The 23,276-nt window shown below is 41.3% G+C and overlaps 1 protein-coding gene across 1 annotated transcript in view; it reads left to right on the forward strand.

Moving 5' to 3' along the window:
- Positions 1–12,382: 12,382 nt before the first annotated feature.
- CDHR3 (cadherin related family member 3) overlaps positions 12,383–23,276 on the forward strand; it is an 80,037-nt gene continuing 69,143 nt past the window's right edge. The window contains exon 1 of the mRNA XM_040415740.1: positions 12,383–12,449. Coding sequence (XP_040271674.1) covers positions 12,401–12,449 — 49 coding nt within the window. The 5' untranslated portion in view covers positions 12,383–12,400. The remainder of the gene's footprint in view (positions 12,450–23,276) is intronic.

Here is a 23,276-nt window from a genome sequence, read left to right on the forward strand (position 1 = left end):
GAGTTCACTGTACTAAATTGGCCCCCACAGTCACCAGATCTCAACCCAATAGAGCATCTTTGGGATGTGGTGGAACGGGAGCTTCATGCCCTGGATGTGCATCCCTCAAATCTCCATCAACTGCAAGATGCTATCCTATCAATATGGGCCAACATTTCTAAAGAATGCTATCAGCACCTTGTTGAATCAATGCCACGTAGAATTAAGGCAGTTCTGAAGGCAAAAGGGGGTCCAACACCGTTTTAGTATGGTGTTCCTAATAATTCTTTAGGTGAGTGTATGTGTTTATTGTTTTTATTATTTATAGTATACTGTGGCAAGAAGGGGGGTGGGGGTTCTATATACTGGCACAATATGGATTGGTACTATGGAGAAGAGGGGAAGCACTATGGGGGCCACTATGGAGAAAAGGGAAAGTACTATGGGGGCCCTAAATACTGCCAAAATATGGGGGGGACTATGGAGAAGAGGGGGAAGCACTATAGGGGCCACTATGGAGAAGAGGGGAAGCACTATGGGGGCTCTATATACTGGAACAATATTGGGTGGCACTATGGAGAAAAGGGGAAGCACTATGGGGGCCCTATATACTGGCACAATATGGGGGGAACTATGGAGAAGAGGGGAAGCACTATGGGGGCCCTATATAGTGACACATTATGGGGGGCACTATGGGGGCCCTATATACTGTCACTGTCACGGGTAGAGTCATGGGAATCAAGATAGAGCGGAGGTGCACCCCCTGAGCTGCCACCCGGTATTGCAATACTGCTGCGTTCTCAGTGTACTGCATGTATGTACTATTATCATTCTTAGGCCTCATGCACACGACTGTAGTTATGGTCCGCATCTAAGCCGCAGTTCTTGCGGCTCGGATGCGGACCCATTCACTTCAATGGGGCCGCAAAAGATGCGGACAGCACTCAGTTCCGTTCCAAGGTCCCGCAAAAAAATATATAGCAGGTCATATATGGCAGGTCATATTCTTGTCCGTTTTGCGGACAAGAATAGGCATGTCTACAATGAACCGCCCGTTCCGCAAATTGCAGAAGGCTTCCGTTTTTTGCGGATCCGCGGTTTGCGGACTGCAAAAAACGGCACAGTCATGTGCATGAGGTCTTACCCTTATAAAGTTTCTGTTATAACCTTATGTGGTATCTATATGTATTCTTCAGACTGTGAGATTAGTACAGTAATCCTTGTTAAGGCTACTAACTACACTTCATAGGTAAGTCCCAGGAAGAGATCCTCTCTGTACTACAGAGGCTCTAACCTGGGTGGAGGCACTGATATACTTCACTTATGTTCCCACTCTTCCATTCAGCGAAGGCTCTAGGTCCCATTATGTACATTTTTTCAATGACCTTTGACCTCACAGTACATGTCAACGTTTTAACTTTACAGACTAGTGGTCACTATGGACCTATTTACGTTCTTGGATCAAGTACTGTTTTTTGCCTTTTTTTTGTGTATAAAACTTCACTTTTATTTCATTATTTAAATGTACGTTATACTTTTAATCTTATTCCATCCTATTACAATGCTAAAGACACATATTAAAACTTTCAGTTGTGCGGACTGGCTCTGTGTTTTTTTTAAAATTTATTCTGGTAAATACTTTTTGTACTATAGTTATAATTGTTATCACAGTTGCTGCTGCCTTGTTGGTAAGGTGGACTTCTTGTTTGAAATCCCTCTATTCCTATAACACAGGGGTAGGGGGAGAGCTGGAGGGGGGGAGGAGGGAGGAGAAATAAGGAGATTAACCTGTGAATTGGTATAATCTCTTATAAAGGCATAGATGACAGTGTTCGTCACAGTCTATGCTTGATATCATACCTCTGGTATATCTCTAGTGTGTTCATATCTAGATCAAGCCTATTCCCTAGTGATGGCACTACTTGTGCTTTTAGTATGCTCCTCTTATCACCTCCTATCCACCTCTCTCCATGAATCACCTTCCCCTTGTAGCCACTGCCTTCAGTATTACTTTCTATTGGCTACTGGGTCCCTGTGATACGCAGCTTTATTTGCTCATATGTTTGAGCTTAGTCCACATCATACTGCCTAAAACCTAACACTCACACACCCTGCATCCCGACATGTTTCGCTGTATACCAGCGTCTTCAGGGGATAATGCAGGTGTGAGTGTTGGGGGCGGAGTCCAGCCTTTAAAGGTTCGTTTCCGATCACATGTTTTAAGACACCAATCATTTACTGATACATAGTATCCGTTTGTTACTTTTGTTCACACCCACTGATCGTTGATTGGCCCCAGTCCGTCATGCACTGATGACTCACAGTTTCATGACGTGTCTCTAGGGTCATTAACTCATGCGCCCCGGTTCGCGCATGCGTGAGAACTTATACTTTTTGCAGTCATCAGTTCATCACCATTAACTCAGCGCATGCGTGCGGGCTCCACACCGATTTGTCCACGCTCGTACTTCACGGCCGCGCGACATATCCCTGGGGTCACCTGCACACACCTCCGGACCTGCCCGCCCTCACCGGTGCTGCCGCGAGACTGCCATTATATTCGCGCATGCGCGGGGACTTATACATTTTCAGTCATTTGATTTTCCTATCGGCTTCGCGCATGCGCATGGACTTTAACATAGGTTTGTCCACATCTGTGCTGTCACATCCTTCCAACTGGGGCTTCATTTCACTCCTAGCAGAGCCTCCTTCATATAACACTCTACTTCAGCAGGGTACCTATGTTGTGATGTAATTCCATATTTAGTTAGGTGTCTACTCTTGTTCCTCAAGCTATTCCTTTTGTTTACTTTAATAATATCTTATTCTCATGGTGTGTATATATCTTTATACGTATACATATATAAATGTATGAATGTGAGGGCTAATTTTTCCTCAGGGGGAATTTTTGGTCAAATTTCTAAATATCTTCTATTAGAGAGGCAATATATTATGGCTTATTTTTTTGTTTTTTCCTAACTCTTTGTGCCTTTTTGTTTTTTATTTTTTAATATTTTTTATTTTCATACCAGGTCATCAATCACTGGTCCATACATCCATCTCTAACTTCTCCCCTGATTCCAGATTCCAGACACCCCTCCCCACAGCCTGGGCTTCCCCATCACTACCACGGTAAGTATTTTCTTCTTCTTTTGTTTTTTAGAGGTATATATAGTTTTTTTACTCTATTTTGGGAATTGGATTTTCTTCCTTTTCTTTATTTCTTCATTTTTACTATATTTTTTATTTTTTAAGAGAGACATTTTCTCTACCCACGTAGGTGGTCTACTCCGCTCCTCTCTAAATAATCTGTCTACATAGCATTATCATTGCTAATCTAGGAGTACTGTAATATGTTATTATTTGTTTATATCATTCTTTTTCTTTTTACTGCTACATTGTTCTACAAAAATGGTAGGAAGGTGAATCCTTCATTTATTCCAATCGGTGACAATGATTTAAGCCGATATATCCACTTTGCCTCCTCCTGTTGTAATTTGTTATCCACATCTCCTTGTCTCGGGCCTATTTTGACCCTCTGTATCCCCCAAATTTCTAGACCTGTTGGGCTCCCTTTGTGATATTTGTTGGTATGTCTCACTAGGGGTGTATCATCGTCAGTATTGAGGGCACTCAGATGTCTCGAGATCCTCCTCCTCAATTCCTGTATTGTCTTTCCCACGTAGATTTTAGGACACCTACATTGTATCGCGTAGACAACGCCAGTACTCTTACAATTGATATATTCTCTAATAGTATATTTCTTCCCATCATGGGGGTTTATAAACTCTTTCTTTGGCACCATATACTTACAGAATACGCATCCACCACATGGGTATGACCCCTGTGTGGATAACCAGTTCTTTTTTGTACTTGTTTTCTTCTGGAAGTGGCTATGAACCATGATATCTTTTAGGTTTTGTCCCCTCCTGTATGTCACCGACGGGTTTTTAGGCAATACTTCCTTTAGGTCTTTATCTGATGTTAAAATATGCCAATATTTTTTAAGAATGCCATAAATTTTTTTGTGTTGGTAATCAAAGGTACCAATACAACGTATTGTTTTTTCATTTTTTAAAACCTTTCTTTTGAACAGACTCTCCCTCTCCATCCTCTTGACTCTATTATAGGCCCTATACAGCACCTTTCTAGGGTATCCCCTTTCCAGGAATCTTTGATACAGAACCTTACATTCTTCCTCGAAAGCTGTTTCATTTGTACAGTTTCTTTTCGCTCTTAAATATTGTGCGACCGGTATACCTTTCTTTAAGGGTTTCGGGTGACAGCTTTCCCAATGAAGGAGACTGTTACCAGCCGTAGCCTTCCTATATACTTCGGTGGTCACTTCACCATTAGTTTCTATATTGATCTTAAGGTCAAGAAAGTTTATACTCTTTTTATGGATCTCAGCTGTGAAATGCAAGCCGACGTCGTTCTTATTGAGGTCTTTAGTGAATGTCTCAAACTGTGATGTAGTGCCGTTCCAAAAAATCAAAATGTCATCTATGTATCTAGCCCAATACATTATGTGCTCTGTGTAATGTGAATTCTGATCGATAAATACATATTTGTCTTCCCACCACCCCAAAAATAAATTAGCAAAACTGGGTGCACATACTGTCCCCATCGCGGTCCCTGTGATCTGTAAATAATATTGTCCGTTAAAAATAAAATAATTATGTGTAAGTAAAAAACGTAATAAGGTGATAACTAAATTATTGTGCTCATGAAATTGTGTTCCTTTAGTGTATAAATAATATTCTACCGCCTTAATCCCTAATTCGTGGTGTATACTAGTGTAGAGAGCCTCGACGTCTAGGCTTGCTATCAGCGATAGTTTCAGGGAACAACAATATGTGCGAGGGTATAAGTTCCTACGTGGATGCTATCTTGAAACCCTTTGTGCAGACTCTCCCCTCGTATCTTAAGGACACAAGTGACACAGTGATAAAACTGCAAGAAATCCATGTGAATGATGAGACTCTGATAGCAAGCCTAGACGTCGAGGCTCTCTACACTAGTATACACCACGAATTAGGGATTAAGGCGGTAGAATATTATTTATACACTAAAGGAACACAATTTCATGAGCACAATAATTTAGTTATCACCTTATTACGTTTTTTACTTACACATAATTATTTTATTTTTAACGGACAATATTATTTACAGATCACAGGGACCGCGATGGGGACAGTATGTGCACCCAGTTTTGCTAATTTATTTTTGGGGTGGTGGGAAGACAAATATGTATTTATTGATCAGAATTCACATTACACAGAGCACATAATGTATTGGGCTAGATACATAGATGACATTTTGATTTTTTGGAACGGCACTACATCACAGTTTGAGACATTCACTAAAGACCTCAATAAGAACGACGTCGGCTTGCATTTCACAGCTGAGATCCATAAAAAGAGTATAAACTTTCTTGACCTTAAGATCAATATAGAAACTAATGGTGAAGTGACCACCGAAGTATATAGGAAGGCTACGGCTGGTAACAGTCTCCTTCATTGGGAAAGCTGTCACCCGAAACCCTTAAAGAAAGGTATACCGGTCGCACAATATTTAAGAGCGAAAAGAAACTGTACAAATGAAACAGCTTTCGAGGAAGAATGTAAGGTTCTGTATCAAAGATTCCTGGAAAGGGGATACCCTAGAAAGGTGCTGTATAGGGCCTATAATAGAGTCAAGAGGATGGAGAGGGAGAGTCTGTTCAAAAGAAAGGTTTTAAAAAATGAAAAAACAATACGTTGTATTGGTACCTTTGATTACCAACACAAAAAAATTTATGGCATTCTTAAAAAATATTGGCATATTTTAACATCAGATAAAGACCTAAAGGAAGTATTGCCTAAAAACCCGTCGGTGACATACAGGAGGGGACAAAACCTAAAAGATATCATGGTTCATAGCCACTTCCAGAAGAAAACAAGTACAAAAAAGAACTGGTTATCCACACAGGGGTCATACCCATGTGGTGGATGCGTATTCTGTAAGTATATGGTGCCAAAGAAAGAGTTTATAAACCCCCATGATGGGAAGAAATATACTATTAGAGAATATATCAATTGTAAGAGTACTGGCGTTGTCTACGCGATACAATGTAGGTGTCCTAAAATCTACGTGGGAAAGACAATACAGGAATTGAGGAGGAGGATCTCGAGACATCTGAGTGCCCTCAATACTGACGATGATACACCCCTAGTGAGACATATCAACAAATATCACAAAGGGAGCCCAACAGGTCTAGAAATTTGGGGGATACAGAGGGTCAAAATAGGCCCGAGACAAGGAGATGTGGATAACAAATTACAACAGGAGGAGGCAAAGTGGATATATCGGCTTAAATCATTGTCACCGATTGGAATAAATGAAGGATTCACCTTCCTACCATTTTTGTAGAACAATGTAGCAGTAAAAAGAAAAAGAATGATATAAACAAATAATAACATATTACAGTACTCCTAGATTAGCAATGATAATGCTATGTAGACAGATTATTTAGAGAGGAGCGGAGTAGACCACCTACGTGGGTAGAGAAAATGTCTCTCTTAAAAAATAAAAAATATAGTAAAAATGAAGAAATAAAGAAAAGGAAGAAAATCCAATTCCCAAAATAGAGTAAAAAAACTATATATACCTCTAAAAAACAAAAGAAGAAGAAAATACTTACCGTGGTAGTGATGGGGAAGCCCAGGCTGTGGGGAGGGGTGTCTGGAATCTGGAATCAGGGGAGAAGTTAGAGATGGATGTATGGACCAGTGATTGATGACCTGGTATGAAAATAAAAAATATTAAAAAATAAAAAACAAAAAGGCACAAAGAGTTAGGAAAAAACAAAAAAATAAGCCATAATATATTGCCTCTCTAATAGAAGATATTTAGAAATTTGACCAAAAATTCCCCCTGAGGAAAAATTAGCCCTCACATTCATACATTTATATATGTATACGTATAAAGATATATACACTCCATGAGAATAAGATATTATTAAAGTAAACAAAAGGAATAGCTTGAGGAACAAGAGTAGACACCTAACTAAATATGGAATTACATCACAACATAGGTACCCTGCTGAAGTAGAGTGTTATATGAAGGAGGCTCTGCTAGGAGTGAAATGAAGCCCCAGTTGGAAGGATGTGACAGCACAGATGTGGACAAACCTATGTTAAAGTCCATGCGCATGCGCGAAGCCGATAGGAAAATCAAATGACTGAAAATGTATAAGTCCCCGCGCATGCGCGAATATAATGGCAGTCTCGCGGCAGCACCGGTGAGGGCGGGCAGGTCCGGAGGTGTGTGCAGGTGACCCCAGGGATATGTCGCGCGGCCGTGAAGTATGAGCGTGGACAAATCGGTGTGGAGCCCGCACGCATGCGCTGAGTTAATGGTGATGAACTGATGACTGCAAAAAGTATAAGTTCTCACGCATGCGCGAACATAACAACAGTCCCGCGATAACGCAGTGAAGAATGGGCAAACCGGGGCGCATGAGTTAATGACCCTAGAGACACGTCATGAAACTGTGAGTCATCAGTGCATGACGGACTGGGGCCAATCAACGATCAGTGGGTGTGAACAAAAGTAACAAACGGATACTATGTATCAGTAAATGATTGGTGTCTTAAAACATGTGATCGGAAACGAACCTTTAAAGGCTGGACTCCGCCCCCAACACTCACACCTGCATTATCCCCTGAAGACGCTGGTATACAGCGAAACATGTCGGGATGCAGGGTGTGTGAGTGTTAGGTTTTAGGCAGTATGATGTGGACTAAGCTCAAACATATGAGCAAATAAAGCTGCGTATCACAGGGACCCAGTAGCCAATAGAAAGTAATACTGAAGGCAGTGGCTACAAGGGGAAGGTGATTCATGGAGAGAGGTGGATAGGAGGTGATAAGAGGAGCATACTAAAAGCACAAGTAGTGCCATCACTAGGGAATAGGCTTGATCTAGATATGAACACACTAGAGATATACCAGAGGTATGATATCAAGCATAGACTGTGACGAACACTGTCATCTATGCCTTTATAAGAGATTATACCAATTCACAGGTTAATCTCCTTATTTCTCCTCCCTCCCCCCCCCCTCCAGCTCTCCCCCTACCCCTGTGTTATAGGAATAGAGGGATTTCAAACAAGAAGTCCACCTTACCAACAAGGCAGCAGCAACTGTGATAACAATTATAACTATAGTACAAAAAGTATTTACCAGAATAAATTTTAAAAAAAACACAGAGCCAGTCCGCACAACTGAAAGTTTTAATATGTGTCTTTAGCATTGTAATAGGATGGAATAAGATTAAAAGTATAACGTACATTTAAATAATGAAATAAAAGTGAAGTTTTATACACAAAAAAAAAAGGCAAAAAACAGTACTTGATCCAAGAACGTAAATAGGTCCATAGTGACCACTAGTCTGTAAGGTCCCATTATGTACACAGGTCAGCCCCATATAGGGCTACACTAAGTTTTCTGGGAGGTTGGACAACCCCTTTAAGAAAATGTCAGCCAGAGAAAGGAAAAAAAGGATCAGTTTTTGCTCGATGGTAAATAATATGCATGAATGTAAAAATAGATGCACATACTGGTGTAATACAGATGCAGTATTGATGGAATACGGATGCACTCTGTTTCATCGTATGTCTGTACTGTGGATCTGTATTTCGATGTGTACCAATGCATTTGTGTAAAACAGGCCTTAGGTCGCTTTCACATGGCAGTATTTTGGTCAGTATTTTGCATTCGTATTTGTAAGTCTCTGTCATCATATGCTGGACACCATAACACAAAAACCCGACTGGCCTCATGATATTCATAGGGCTCTGTTTATGTCTGTCATGTGATGAATTGGGCTCTGCCATCATTTTTGGTCCTATGATGGAACCAAATATAAAAACCAAACCAAAATACAAAAGCAGATGTCAAAATAGTAAAACCAGGAGTGGAGGATAAAATGCTGACCAAAATACTGTAGTGTAAAAGTGTCATCATGCTTTGCAGGAGCAAACTTAGTAATAGCGAAAGGATAACAAAACACCTAAAATGTCCACAATGAAAACAGAAGTCCACAAGATGGCGCTACTGTCACATTTGTCAGCTATAAGGAAGTCACCTGTTAGCCATCTGCAGAGGCAGGTATTGTAATTGTACCATGTGTATTTTGTTCCTTCACCAAGTAAATTACAGATGTAAGCTTTGGACACAGCTTGTCCTTTTTGTTCAAGCTACATAGTTTCACGCATGCAGCGAGCTATTATTAACATGCTATTTTAACTGATGTCAATTGCATAGCAAACTGCTTCCGAGTATGCTCCGACTCCCTCCAGCGGCGATCAAAGGAGTCTGGGCTTGTATTCAGCAGCCCCTGTCATACAGAATGACAGGAGCCCCTGCCTGTAGCAGGTCTCCATAGGAAACTAGTACATTTCTCATAGACTCCAATGCTAATTCATTAGAATCTATGGGAATAGCAATCTAATGATTGCTTGTTATAATTCCCTATGGGAACTATGAAAAAAAGAATAAAGTTTAATAAAATTTTTATTTTTTTTAATAAAAGTTCTAATCAACTCCTCCCCCCAAAAAATACACATAATACGGCAAACGGCAAAATAGAAAAAAAGTCAAAATGGCTGATTTGCCATTTTTGGTTGCTTTATTTACCACAAAAAAATTCAATAAAAAGTGATCAGAAAGTCATACACAATGAAAAAGTACAGATCTCCTTGCAAAAATTTCACACAGCTCCGTACACATAACTCCAAAAATGGTATAGGGGTCAGAATATGGCGACAAAAAAAATATAACAGATTTTTTTTCTCAAGGTTTTTATTATTTTATAAGTATCAAGACGCAAGAAAAACTATACATATAAGGTATCACCGGATTTGGACTGACCTTTAGAATGAAAGTAACTGGTCAGTTTTATCGCACATTGAATGTCGTAAATAAAAAAAACTGTGCCGGAATTGTGTTTTTTTTCCAATTCCACCCCATTTGGAAATATTTTCCTGCTTCCCACTACCTCAAATGCAATATTAAATGGTGGCGTTGGAAAGTACAGCTTATCCAGCAAAAAACAAGCCCTCATTCAGCTATGTGAACGGAAAAATAAAAAAGGTTATGGCTCTGGGAATGCAGGGAACGCAAAACGAAAACACAAAAATGAAAAAATCTTCCGGGGTAAAATGGGTTAAAGGGGTATTCCGGTTACAGAAAGTTATCCCCTATCCACAGGATAGGGGATAACTATTAGATCGGTTATTTCCAGATCTCCCCAACTCCTGTATAAATGGATGGAGCGGTGATGCGCATTTCCAGCCGCTCCATCCATTTCAGTGGGCTCCACAGGTTACAGGTGATCGTTGGGTTCCCCCCGATCTAATAGTTAACCCCTATTGACAGGATACTTTATGCAACCGGAATACCCCTTTAATACTTTTTCTCCTATTATCATCCACTCCTGATTTTGGCTTCCAAAATTGCACCAGGAAACCTGACTGTGTGGCCGTACCCTTAGGCTACTTTCACACTGGCGTTTTGGTTTCCGTTTGCGAGATCCGTTCAGGGCTCTCACAAGCGGTCCAAAACGGATCAGTTTTGCCCTAATGGATTCTGAATGGAAAAGGATCCGCTCAGAATGCATCAATTTGCCTCCGTTCAGTCACCATTCCGCTCTGGAGGCGGACACCAAAATGGTGCTTGCAGCTTTTTGCTGCCCGCCTGACGAAGCTGAGCCAAACGGATCCGTCCTGACACACAATGTAAGTCAATGGGAGATGGATCCGTAATGGCTACAGAAGACATAATACAACCGGATCCGTTCATAACGGATGTATGCGGTTGTGTTATTGTAACACAGTGCTTCTCAATTATTTTCTGTCATGCCCCCCCTAGGAAGAAGAACACATTTCGCGCCCCCCGCGCGACTGTAAATAGTATCATTTGTCTATAAAATTGCTATAAGTACACCTCTGCATAACACTGTATCCTTAACGTATAAGAGAATAAAAAAAGAAAGAAATGTGGATCGGACACACACTTATGGGGGGGATCTGTGGATGACGGACACTTATGGGTGGGGGGATCTGTGGATGACGGACACTTATGGGGGGGGGGGATCTGTGGCTGGCACTGTTACAGGGGGATCTGTGGCTGGCACTGTTATATATGTGCCATCCACAGACCCCCCACCCCATAACAGTGCCATCCACAGTGCCCCCCCCCAGCCCATAACAGTGCCATCCACAGACTCCCACCCCTTAACTGTGCCATCCACAGATTCCGTGTGCCCGCCGCCGCCGTTTAAAGTTATTAAACATGCCCCCCTCACTCCTAATAGTACCGTATATCTGAATTTCTTCTGTATAATGCCGCCTGCTTCATTAATAAAGCAGGCAGCGCAGGCACGTGACATCACTGAGGGACGCGCCGGCCGCCCGGCCTGCCGGCATTATACAGAAGAAATTCGGATATACGGTACTATTAGGAGTGAGGGGGGCATGTTTAATAACTTAATTCAATAATACATTTTATATTAGTATACCGGAGGGAGCGGTGAGGTGGGGCTATAGTATAGTACAGTGACCGCACCGCCCCACCGCTATTGCCGGCCCCCAGCTCCTCCTCCCAGTCCCTCCCCCGGCCCCCGCTCCGTACATCACGTCCAGCGCCTGCGCCGGCCTCTGATCAGACGGGAGATGAGCGCTTCCACAATGGAAGCGCTCATCTCCCTGCCGCATATTACACTGCGAGCTGTCGGCCGCCCGGCGCCCCTGTTGCTATGGCGCCCTGTGCGGCCGCACACCCCAAAGGCCGGCCCTGAACGAGCCCCCCTTTACGGAGCCTGGCGCCCCCCCTGGGGGGCACGCCCCACTATTTGAGAAGCACTGTTGTAACAGAAGCGTTTTTGAAGATCCATGACGGATCCGTAAAAAAACGCTAGTGTGAAATTAGCCTTAGTTCTGTTTTAAGCAATCAGTAAAAAAAGCTACTGTATCTTAGGTTACGGGAAGCGTGTGAATGTACAACATTTGTGCTAGTTTTGTTAACATATTGTATTTCTGCCTTTGTATGCGGTCGCTGGCTCATTACCAAATGCTAATTCTGTTCATCTCGGCCGGAGGAATCAGACTGGGGTCCCCCAATACAAAATGCTGATCTTACTGGTAGGTGGACAGTTATTGAATGCTGCAGTCGGAGCAGAGTGAAAGGAAGCCAGCACACTAATGTGTTTAGGTACTCCCATAGATACGCTTTCAATCTGTTTGATTCTTGACTGGGCAGCTTGTTCTCCAGGCAGAGGAGGAGATTAGTTCACAGAAGGGCAGGTAAAGCCAGACAGTCCACTAGTCAGCCCTGTGATACCGTACACACATTCACTCGCAGCTCAGGCTTTTCGGAAGATGGAGAAACTCAGGCTCCTCTATTTCCTGCTTGGTGTCATAGGCCCTGGTAAGGTGGCAATAAATGTCTTAATATAATTAGCTTTTAATGATACATGATAATGGTATTTTTGTTTTATTTAAAAAAAAAAAAGAAACTCCTGTCAAAAATTGATGCAGAGTAACAAGAAAAAGTGAGTTCTTTAAGGGCTTGTTCACACGACTGTGGTTTTGGTCTGCATTCGAGCTGCATTTTTTTGTGCCGTTTTGCGGACAAGAATTGGCATTTCTATAACGGGCCTCCTGTTCCTTTCTGCAAATTGCGGAAGGCACACGGGCGACATCTGTGTTTTTGCGGATCCGCAATTTGCGGACTGCAAAAAACGGCACGGTCGTGTGAACAAGCCCTAACATTGTTTCTAATACCACAGTAATCAAGATTTATTATATATATATATATATATATATATATATATATATATATATGTGTGAAAGTCGAAAAATTTTAAAATTGTGCAAAGTTCATTTATTTCAGTAATATCTCGCTTTGCATGTAATATCTCGCTTTGCATGTAATGAGTCTATCTCATATGTTAGTTTCACCTTTTTAAGTTGCTTAAAAAGGTGAAACTAACATATGAGATAGACTCATTACATGCAAAGCGAGATATTTCAAGCCTTTATTTGTTATAATTTGGATGATTATGGTTTACAGTTTATGAGGCCCCAAAGTCACAATCTCAGGTACCCTTTGCTCAGGGGGTATGGATTAATTAGCTGACTAGAGTGTGACACTTTGAGCCTAGAATATTGAACCCTTTCACAATATTCTAATTTTAAGTTGCATTACTGAAATAAATGGACTTTTGCACAATATTCAAATTTTTTGAGTTTCACCTGTATATATATATATATATATATATATATATAGTGCCTCTTTTCATTAATTTGACTGGTTTACATAACTTTTATAGAAACAGAATAATTTTTTCCCTTGTGTCTCTATATCTTGCCTGCTGATTTAGGCCTCATGCACACGACCGTTACGTTTTTTGCGGTCCGCCAGACAAAAAATTGCCCATTGTAGAAATGCCTATTCTTGTCCCCAAAAGGACAAGAATAGGACATGTTCTATTTTTTTGCGGGGCCACGGAACGGAGCAACGGATGCGGCTCCATTGAAGTGAATTGGTCCGCATCCAAGCCGCAAAAAAGGCTTGCAGACCCAAACAACAGCCGTGTGCATGAGGCCTTACAGTGACTCTGCTCTTGTTCTATGACTCTCTGGACTTTGTAAGTGTTCAGCTTAGTCGTCAGCATTTGGAGAAGGGTCGTCGATCCAGGGAGTTAAGCCTCATGCAGACGTCCGTGTCAGTTTTGGATCAGTGGTAACACGGACCGTGTTCAATCCGTGTTTTCTCCCGTGACAGATCCGTGCTGGGTCCATGGGTCCGTTTTTTGCTGTCCGTGTTGCATCGGTGTTTCACTAACACTCAACAGCTGAAAAATAATTTTCAAAGAATCTCATGTTAATAATCTGTGAAAGACGGATGCAACACGGATGGCATCCGTGGTTTTCACGGACCCATAGACTATAATGGGCGTGATGGATCTGTGAACACGGACAAAATAGAGCATGCATCCATGGTAAATAAACGGACCCACGGACCGTGCTGAAACACTGATGTGTAAATGCACACATTAAAATGAATAGGGACGTGTGCTGTCCGCGGAGAACAGGTACAGCACACATCCGCGAAACACTGACGTCTGCATGAGGCTTTATTCTGATTGCCTGATGGGAGTCGGGAGGGAATGTTATTCCCCTTAAATGGGGAAAATTGGCTTCTACCACACAGTTTTGTTTTTGCCTTCCTCTGGATCAACTTGCAGGATAACAGGCCGAACTGGATGGACAGACGTCTTTTTTCAGCTTTACAAACTATGTTACTATGTTATGTTACTTAAGGAGCATTTAGTGTGTAGATAATCGTTTAGGCGATCAATGACACGTTAACATTTAGCGATTTAACGTCAATGACAGAGAAACATTGTCATGCAAAGATTTTATGTACAAATGAATTTTCATGCGAACATTTACTCACTTAATCAAGGATCATTCCCTGTATTTAGACAGCAACGATTTACCTAAAATTCACCTGTTTTACATGGAAAGATCACACCTTTACATTACCACAATTCTATAGCGACAGTGTTTGTTCACATAAACGATTTTACAAGCAATGAACGAGCAATCTCAGTACACTTGTTCAGTTGCTACATACATTACACGTTTATTGTCCTACATAAGTCGTTACCATTTGAATTTAACAATTACCTGCTCATCTAATTGCGCCTTTAAGGCCTCATTCACACGAGTGATACAGATTGTGTCAGGATCTCTTCAGGGAAAAACTGATTATTTTGCGCGTAAGTTTAATTATTTTGTCGGTGATTGCGTTCAGTGTTTCGCCCGGATGCAATCAGTTTTTGATGCGTTTTTCATGAGTGTTTAGGAAAACTGAAAAATAACTCAATATTGCATCTGGATGCTTTCTGTTTTTAATGCGAGCCCCATTAATTTCTAAGGGGCTAGAGCTGAAAATGCACAATATAGAACATGATGTGATTTTTCCTGAACACAAAGAGGATGTGTGAAAAACGCTCATGTACACAGATCCATTGAGACTAATGGATCAGGAATTCGTCATTTGCTACACACATTACATCCGGATGGAACACTTGCTTGTATGAAATAAGTCCAATCAGCATTTAATATAAATAATTGAAATAATTTAAATACAAGATATGGCTAAGGCTTAATTCAGACAGACATCCTGTCTGCGTGTTTAACTGTATGCCAGTGTAAAACCCATAACCTTTCAGCGCTACTGAATCGAACTTTCAGCACCATAGATCTTCACATATGACTTTATTTTGCAGCCTGATCAGGAGCGTAGCTATAGGGGGTGCAGAGGTAGCAGTCGCTACCGGGCCCAGGTGCCTGATGGGCCCCAAAGACCCTTGTGCCACATAAGACACTGGCATTATAGAAAGTGCTTGCTGGTCAATTTACACCTCTGGCTGGAGGGAAGGAGTAAGGTCAAGAATTTGGCATTAGGGGGTGCTCTTTCAATGTTTGCCTCAGGCAGCAGGAAGGCTACGTGCCCCCCTGCCCCTTGCCAACAAGCACTGAGGAAAGGGGGGCCCAAGCTGAACTCTTGCACTAGGGCCCATGAGCTTTTAGCTACGCCCCTGAGCCTGATTATTACATCCTTATTGATTATTATTTGTATTGTACTGTATACTTATTGTGATATACTGTATCTATTATATGAAATATAATATAGATATATATGTGTAATATTGAGCTGGTTTCGTTTTATTTCTGTATTTTACTCATGTTAAACTCTATACCTTAAATGCTAATAGTACATACAGGTGAAACTCGAAAAATTAGAATATCGTGCAAAAGTCCATTTATTTCAGTAATGCAAATTAATTAAAAGGAATTGCATTAATGCAGCTTAGAAATTAGAATTTCGTGAAAAGGTTCAATATTCTAGGCTCAAAGTGTCACACTCTAGTCAGCTAATTAATCCATACCCCCTGAGCAAAGGGTACCTGAGATTGTGACTTTGGGATTTCATAAGCTATAAGCCATAATCATCCAAATTATAACAAATAAAGGCTTGAAATATCTCACTTTGCATGTAATGAGTCTATCTCATATATTAGTTTCACCTTTTAAGTTGCATTACTGAAATAAATGAACTTTGCACGATATTCAAATTTTTCGAGTTTCACCTGTATGTATATTCAGTATTAAACCATGAAAAAGAATTGAGCTGAGGGTGAAGTCTAATAAAAATACATTGGAGGCTATTTATCAAAGACCGTCATTTTATGCCAGTCTTTGATCGCCCCTGCGCTGCCGGAGGCGTGCTCCTCTTTTTAAATTAGACGCATCCCCTGGCAGTCCGTGCACCTAGTTTAAAGTCTGCTCCAGTCCCTGACTGAAGTAGATTACAGACATTATTTACGGCGTAAATATTAGTGCATTTGCTGGGACTGATGGTCTGGCCCCCCAAGTGGTGAGGATGGCGTAAAAACGCCCGTGCAACAAAACGGGCCTTGTGACTTTATTTAAGCAAAAAAACTGGCATAGTGATCTTAGTAAATGACCCCCATTTTTCTTTGACCGTTTTAGAGTGCAATGTTCTATGTCAATATACGGATGATGTGGCTGTCCTTGTACCTCACTGACATTTAGGGCACAAATGTATTATGTGACTTATGAGTACTGTATTTAAACACTATAGGTGTAATTTACTTTCCTGAAATACGCTTACATTAGACATATTTTAGGCGCAGATTGTGGCACAGTGGTTAGTTGCGCCGCATTCTGCGACTTTTCCACGTTCACGCCAGGATTAGGCGTAGAAAATGGTCTAAATGTAAGCCAGCTAGGAAGCTGGCTTACATTTAGACTGGCAGTGGATGAGCCGAAGTAATGTAGAAGCCTGCGCCTCTTCATAATTTCGACTGATCCACCGCCAAATATAGGGGTTATTAAGACCGTCATCTTAATAAATGACCTGCTATAACTTGATAAATCACATATTGCGCTTGGTCAGCACTGTAAAAAATTCCATAGGGGACTTTTAATGAATATAGCTGGACATGAGGTTTAACTGATAATGTAAGTTAATTATGGTGGTAATTTGTATATATTATGGAACTATCTCCATGGAGTGGTGTGTACTGAAAATTTTAGCTATTTTTCATTATATCTTGAAAACATATCTCGAATTACTAATTTTGCTTTTAATATGAAAAAATTACAATGGGCTGCTCATAAATATGTTATAGGCAAACAGCACTCGTTTCAGCTATTCATACCCATGTTAAACAAATAGAGAAAAGTCCCCTAATACCACATACATCATTAATTTTACAATTGGTTTGATAAAGCAAGGCAGACACCTCATACAAAAACTGATGATGTAGGCAACTAGTTTTGATAACTATTAGGCCTCTTTCACACGGGCGTTGTGGAAAAATGTGCGGGTGCGTTGCGGGAACACCCGCGATTTTTCCGCGCGAGTGCAAAACATTGTAATGCGTTTTGCACTCGCGTGAGAAAAATCGCGCGTGTTTGGTACCCAAACCCGAACTTCTTCACAGAAGTTCGGGCTTGGGATCGGTGTTCTGTAAATAGTATTATTTTCCCTTATAACATGGTTATAAGGGAAAATAATAGCATTCTGAATACAGAATGCTAAGTAAAACAGGGCTGGAGGGGGTTAAAAAAAATAAAAAATCATTTAACTCACCTTAATCCACTTGCTCGCGATGCGGGCATCTCCGTCTGACTCTTTTACTGTATAGGACCTGTGGAGAGCATTAACTATAGTTTAAGGACCTGGGATGACGTCACTCTGGTCATCACATGGTACGTCACATGATCTTTTACCATGGTGAATCACCATGGTAAAAGATCATGTGACGTACCATGTGATGACCGGAGTGACGTCATCCCAGGTCCTTAAACTATAGTTAATGCTCTCCACAGGTCCTATACAGTAAAAGAGTCAGACGGAGATGCCCGCATCGCGAGCAAGTGGATTAAGGTGAGTTAAATGATTTTTTATTTTTTTTAACCCCCTCCAGCCCTGTTTTACTTAGCATTCTGTATTCAGAATGCTATTATTTTCCCTTATAACCATGTTATAAGGGAAAATAATAAGGTTCGGGTCTCCATCCCGATCGTCTCCTAGCAACCGTGCGTGAAAATCGCACCGCATCCGCACTTGCTTGCGGATGCTTGCGATTTTCACGCAACCCCATTCATTTCTATGGGGCCTGCGTTACGTGAAAAACGCACAAAGAGGAGCATGCTGCGATTTTCACGCAACGCAAAAGTGATGCGTGAAAATCACCGCTCGTGTGCACAGCCCCATAGAAATGAATGGGTCAGTATTCAGTGCGAGTGCAATGCGTTCACCTCCCGCATCGCATCCGCGCGGAATACTCGCTCGTGTGAAAGGGGCCTTAAAGCGGTTGTCCACTTTTTACTATTGATGACCTATCCTAAGGTTTCTTTAACACAAACGTGACGGATTAGGTCTGGATGCATTCAGGGTGCGTTCAGTGAAACTCGCACCATTTTGCAAGCAAGTTCAGTCAGTTTTATCTGCGATTGCGTTCAGTTGTTCAGTTTTTTCCGCGCGGGTGAAATGCGTTTTTCACACACATGATAAAAAACTGAAGGTTTACAAACAACATCTCTTATCAACTATAAGTGAAAAACACATTGCATCCGCACTTGCTTGCGGATGCAATGTGTTTTTCACTGAAGCTCCATTCACTTCTATGGGGCCAGGGCTGTGTGAAAAAACGCAGAATATAGAACATGCTGCGTTTTTCACTGAACTGATGCGTGAAAAAAAAACCGCTCATGTACACAGACCCATTGAAATGAATGGGTCAGGATTCAGTGCGGTTGCTATGCGTTCACATCACGCATTGCACCGGTGTGGAAAACTCGCTCGTGTGAAGGGGGCCTAAGTATAGGTCATCAAAATCAGATTGGCAGAGCTCTGACTTCCAGCACCCCCGCTGATCAGCTGTTTGAAGAGAAGGCAGTGCTCATATGGGCGCTGCCTTCCCTGATCTGTTTACCTGCTCGCCGAAGCAATTGCATTGGTGATCAGGTGTAATTAGAAGTATGGTGTCCCCATTTACTACAGCAGTAATGTCCTCCTCACTGCCCCACAGTAGTAATGTACAGTGCCCCCCCCCCCCCCCCAATTGTAATGTCTCCCTCACTGCCATACAGTAGTAATCTACAGGGCCCCTCCAGTAATAAACCTCACAGTACTCTTCTCTCTCCTCAATAATATCCCCCACATTGCCCCCAGTAATATCCCTGATAGTAGTGCTCACCCCCTCTTGCGTAATGTCCCCCAAAGTACCCCTTCAGAATTATGTCCCCCAAGTGGGCACTGAAAAATAGGTAAAAAACTAATACTCATCTATGTCCCATTCACCGGCGTTCACGATGAAGACCGCAACCTCCTCTGGTCTACAGCCTGGGATGGTGGTCTGCAGGTGGGCAACCGCATCACTTCTCCGTGTCCCAGGACAGAGAGCGTGATGACATTACTAAGCCTGAGGCCAATGAGGGTGATCAACAGGGCAGGGAACTGTTGGCTCCTGTGCCCCTCCACAGTATTCAACTGCAGCGTGGCAACGGGTCTAGTCGCGAATGACGACAAGACTAAAAAGTCTTCCCGCCATTTTGGTCGCCATCTGGAGCATTCCTGTATCTGGGCCAATCACATTTTTTAGATATTGGAAAAGTACAAATAGCAGGACCATCCTCTATGATTTTCAAACATTATAGACAATGTAGCATCATCACAGAATGCAAAATGATGTTTACTGTGCCTGATAAGTGTTCACAGAAACAAAAGATAACAAAAGCTCAAATATACAAGAGGTGAAATGTTGTAGGTGGTTGTTAGGCTGTTGATCTTCTTTAGAATTCTTCCACATATACAAATGGCCTCCTCTACCAGTAGGTAGATCTAGTATGTTTTACAGCACAGAGACACATGATCTGAGGTCACAGATGAACTTCCCATTGTCAGTCTTCAAACAAGTGATTCATGCTTTGAAAGGACATTTGTAGAAGATTTCAAAGACTGACACACTTGTTTGCTTTGCTAGTTTACACAGTGTTTGGTACACAAGGAGATGTGGTTGCATGAAGCAGCTATATGCTATTTGATGTATTACTTCTCAGTTATAGTTCACACATCATTTCACATGAATATATTACACATGTAAAATGTTAAGAGCAGAAGTGCTCCTACTTGTTATAAACTCTCAACCAATAAAGCCTCTGCAGCTAAGTTACCATGAGCTTTTTAACCACTTCCAGACCAAGCTATTTACCCCCCTTCCTGAACGAGCCTAATTTTGTGTATCTGAGTGTCACTTTATGTGGTAATGACTTTGGAATGCCTTTACTTATTGGTAAATTCATGACGATATGTTTTACTTTTCTTTATAAAAATAAGATTTTATTCCCTCTGCTTTTAAGGCCCCTTTCACACGGGCGAGTATTCCGCGCGGGTGCGATGCGTGAGTTGAATGCATTGCACCCGCACTGGATCCTGACCCATTCATTTCTATGGGGCTGTGCACATGAACTGTGATTTTCACGCATCACTTGTGCGTTGCGTGAAAATTGCAGCATGCTCTATATTATGCGTTTTTCACACAACGCAGGCCCCATAGAAGTGAATGGGGCCGCGTGAAAATCGCAAGCATCCGCAAGCAAGTGCGGATGCGGTGCGATTTTCACACATGGTTGCTAGGTGACGATCGGGCTGGGGACCCGATCTGTATTATTTTCCCTTATAACATGGTTATAAGGGAAAATAATAGCATTCTGAATACAGAATACAAAGTAAAATAGAGATGGAGGGGTTAAAAATAAAAAAAAATTAACTCACCGAGTCCACTTGATCGCGTAGTTGCGGATCTCTGTCTTCTTCTGTAATGTTGAGCTGCCGGCTAAGGACCTGTGGTGACGTCACATCACATGATCCAATCACATGGTCCCTCACCATGGTGATGAACCATGTGATTGGACCATGTGATGAGCACAGTGACGTCATTAAAGGTCCTATTCCTGTGCACAGCAAAGAAGAAGACAGAAGAGATGCCGGCTGCGCGATCAAGTGGATTAAGGTGAGTTAAATTATTATTTATTTATTTTTTAACCCCTCCAGCCCTATTGTACTATGCATTCTGTATTCAGAATGCTATTATTTTCCCTTATAACCATGTTATAAGGGAAAATAATACAATCTACAGAACAACTAACCCAAACCCGAACTTCTGTGAAGAAGTTCGGGTTTGGGTACCAAACATGCCGATTTTTCTCACGCGCGTGCAAAACGCATTATAATGTTTTGCACTCGCACGGAAAAATCGTGCATGTTCCAGCAACGCACCCGCACCTTTTCCCGCAACGCCCGTGTGAAACCAGCCTAAGACAGATAGTGATACCTCATTAAATACTTATTAATTAACATTCATCATATGACTATGTTGCCATCATTTTGTAAATGTCATTTTTTTTTTTTTAGGATGTTAGAAGTCTTAGAATTTTAAAACCAAATTTTCACCAAAATTTCTAAAAATCTACTTTTTTGAGGCCCAGTTTAGTTTTTAACCACCTCAGCCCCCAGTGCTTAAACACCCTGAAAGACCAGGCCACTTTTTACACTTCTGACCTACACTACTTTCACCGTTTATTGCTCGGTCATGCAACTTACCACCCAAATGAATTTTACCTCCTTTTCTTCTCACTAATAGAGCTTTCATTTGGTGGTATTTCATTGCTGCTGACATTTTTACTTTTTTTGTTATTAATCGAAATTTAACGATTTTTTTTGCAAAAAAATGACATTTTTCACTTTCAGTTGTAAAATTTTGCAAAAAAAAACGAGATCCATATAGAAATTTTGCTCTAAATTTATAGTTCTACATGTCTTTGATAAAAAAAAAATGTTTGGGTAAAAAAAAAATGGTTTGGGTAAAAGTTATAGCGTTTACAAACTATGGTACAAAAATGTGAATTTCCGCTTTTTGAAGCAGCTCTGACTTTCTGAGCACCTGTCATGTTTCCTGAGGTTCTACAATGCCCAGACAGTACAAATACCCCACAAATGACCCCATTTCTGAAAGTAGACACCCTAAGGTATTCACTGATGGGCATAGTGAGTTCATAGAACTTTTTATTTTTTGTCACAAGTTAGCGGAAAATGATGATTTTTTTTTTTTTTTTTTTCTTACAAAGTCTCATATTCCACTAACTTGTGACAAAAAATAAAAAGTTCTATGAACTCACTATGCCCATCAGCGAATACCTTGGGGTCTCTTCTTTCCAAAATGGGGTCACTTGTGGGGTAGTTATACTGCCCTGGCATTCTAGGGGCCCAAATGTGTGGTAAGGAGTTTGAAATCAAATTCTGTAAAAAATGACCTGTGAAATCCGAAAGGTGCTCTTTGGAATATGGGCCTCTTTGCCCACCTAGGCTGCAAAAAAGTGTCACACATCTGGTATCTCCGTACTCAGGAGAAGGTGGGGAATGTGTTTTGGGGTGTCATTTTATATATACCCATGCTGGGTGAGAGAAATATCTTGGCAAAAGACAACTTTTCCCATTTTTTTATACAAAGTTGTCATTTGACCAATATATTTATCTCACCCAGCATGGGTATATGTAAAAAGACACCCCAAAACACATTCCTCAACTTCTCCTGAGTACGGGGATACCAGATGTGTGACACTTTTTTGCAGCCTAGGTGGGCAAAGGGGCCCATATTCCAAAGAGCACCTTTCGGATTTCACAGGTCATTTTTTACAGAATTTGATTTCAAACTCCTTACCACACATTTGGGCCCCTAGAATGCCAGGGCAGTATAACTACCCCACAAGTGACCCCATTTTGGAAAGAAGAGACCCCAAGGTATTCGCTGATGGGCATAGTGAGTTCATGGAAGTTTTTATTTTTTGTCACAAGTTTGTGGAATATGAGACTTTGTATGAAAAAAAAATCAAAAAAAAAAATCATCATTTTCCACTAACTTGTGACAAAAAATAAAAAATTCTAGGAACTCGCCATGCCCCTCACGGAATACCTTGGGGTGTCTTCTTTCCAAAATGGGGTCACTTGTGGGGTAGTTATACTGCCCTGGCATTCTAGGGGCCCAAATGTGTGGTAAGGAGTTTGAAATCAAATTCAGTAAAAAATGACCAGTGAAATCCGAAAGGTGCTCTTTGGAATATGGGCCCCTTTGCCCACCTAGGCTGCAAA

Source organism: Bufo bufo, chromosome 1 (genome assembly GCF_905171765.1).
Source record: "Bufo bufo chromosome 1, aBufBuf1.1, whole genome shotgun sequence".
Classification (NCBI taxonomy): Eukaryota; Metazoa; Chordata; class Amphibia; order Anura; family Bufonidae; genus Bufo; species Bufo bufo.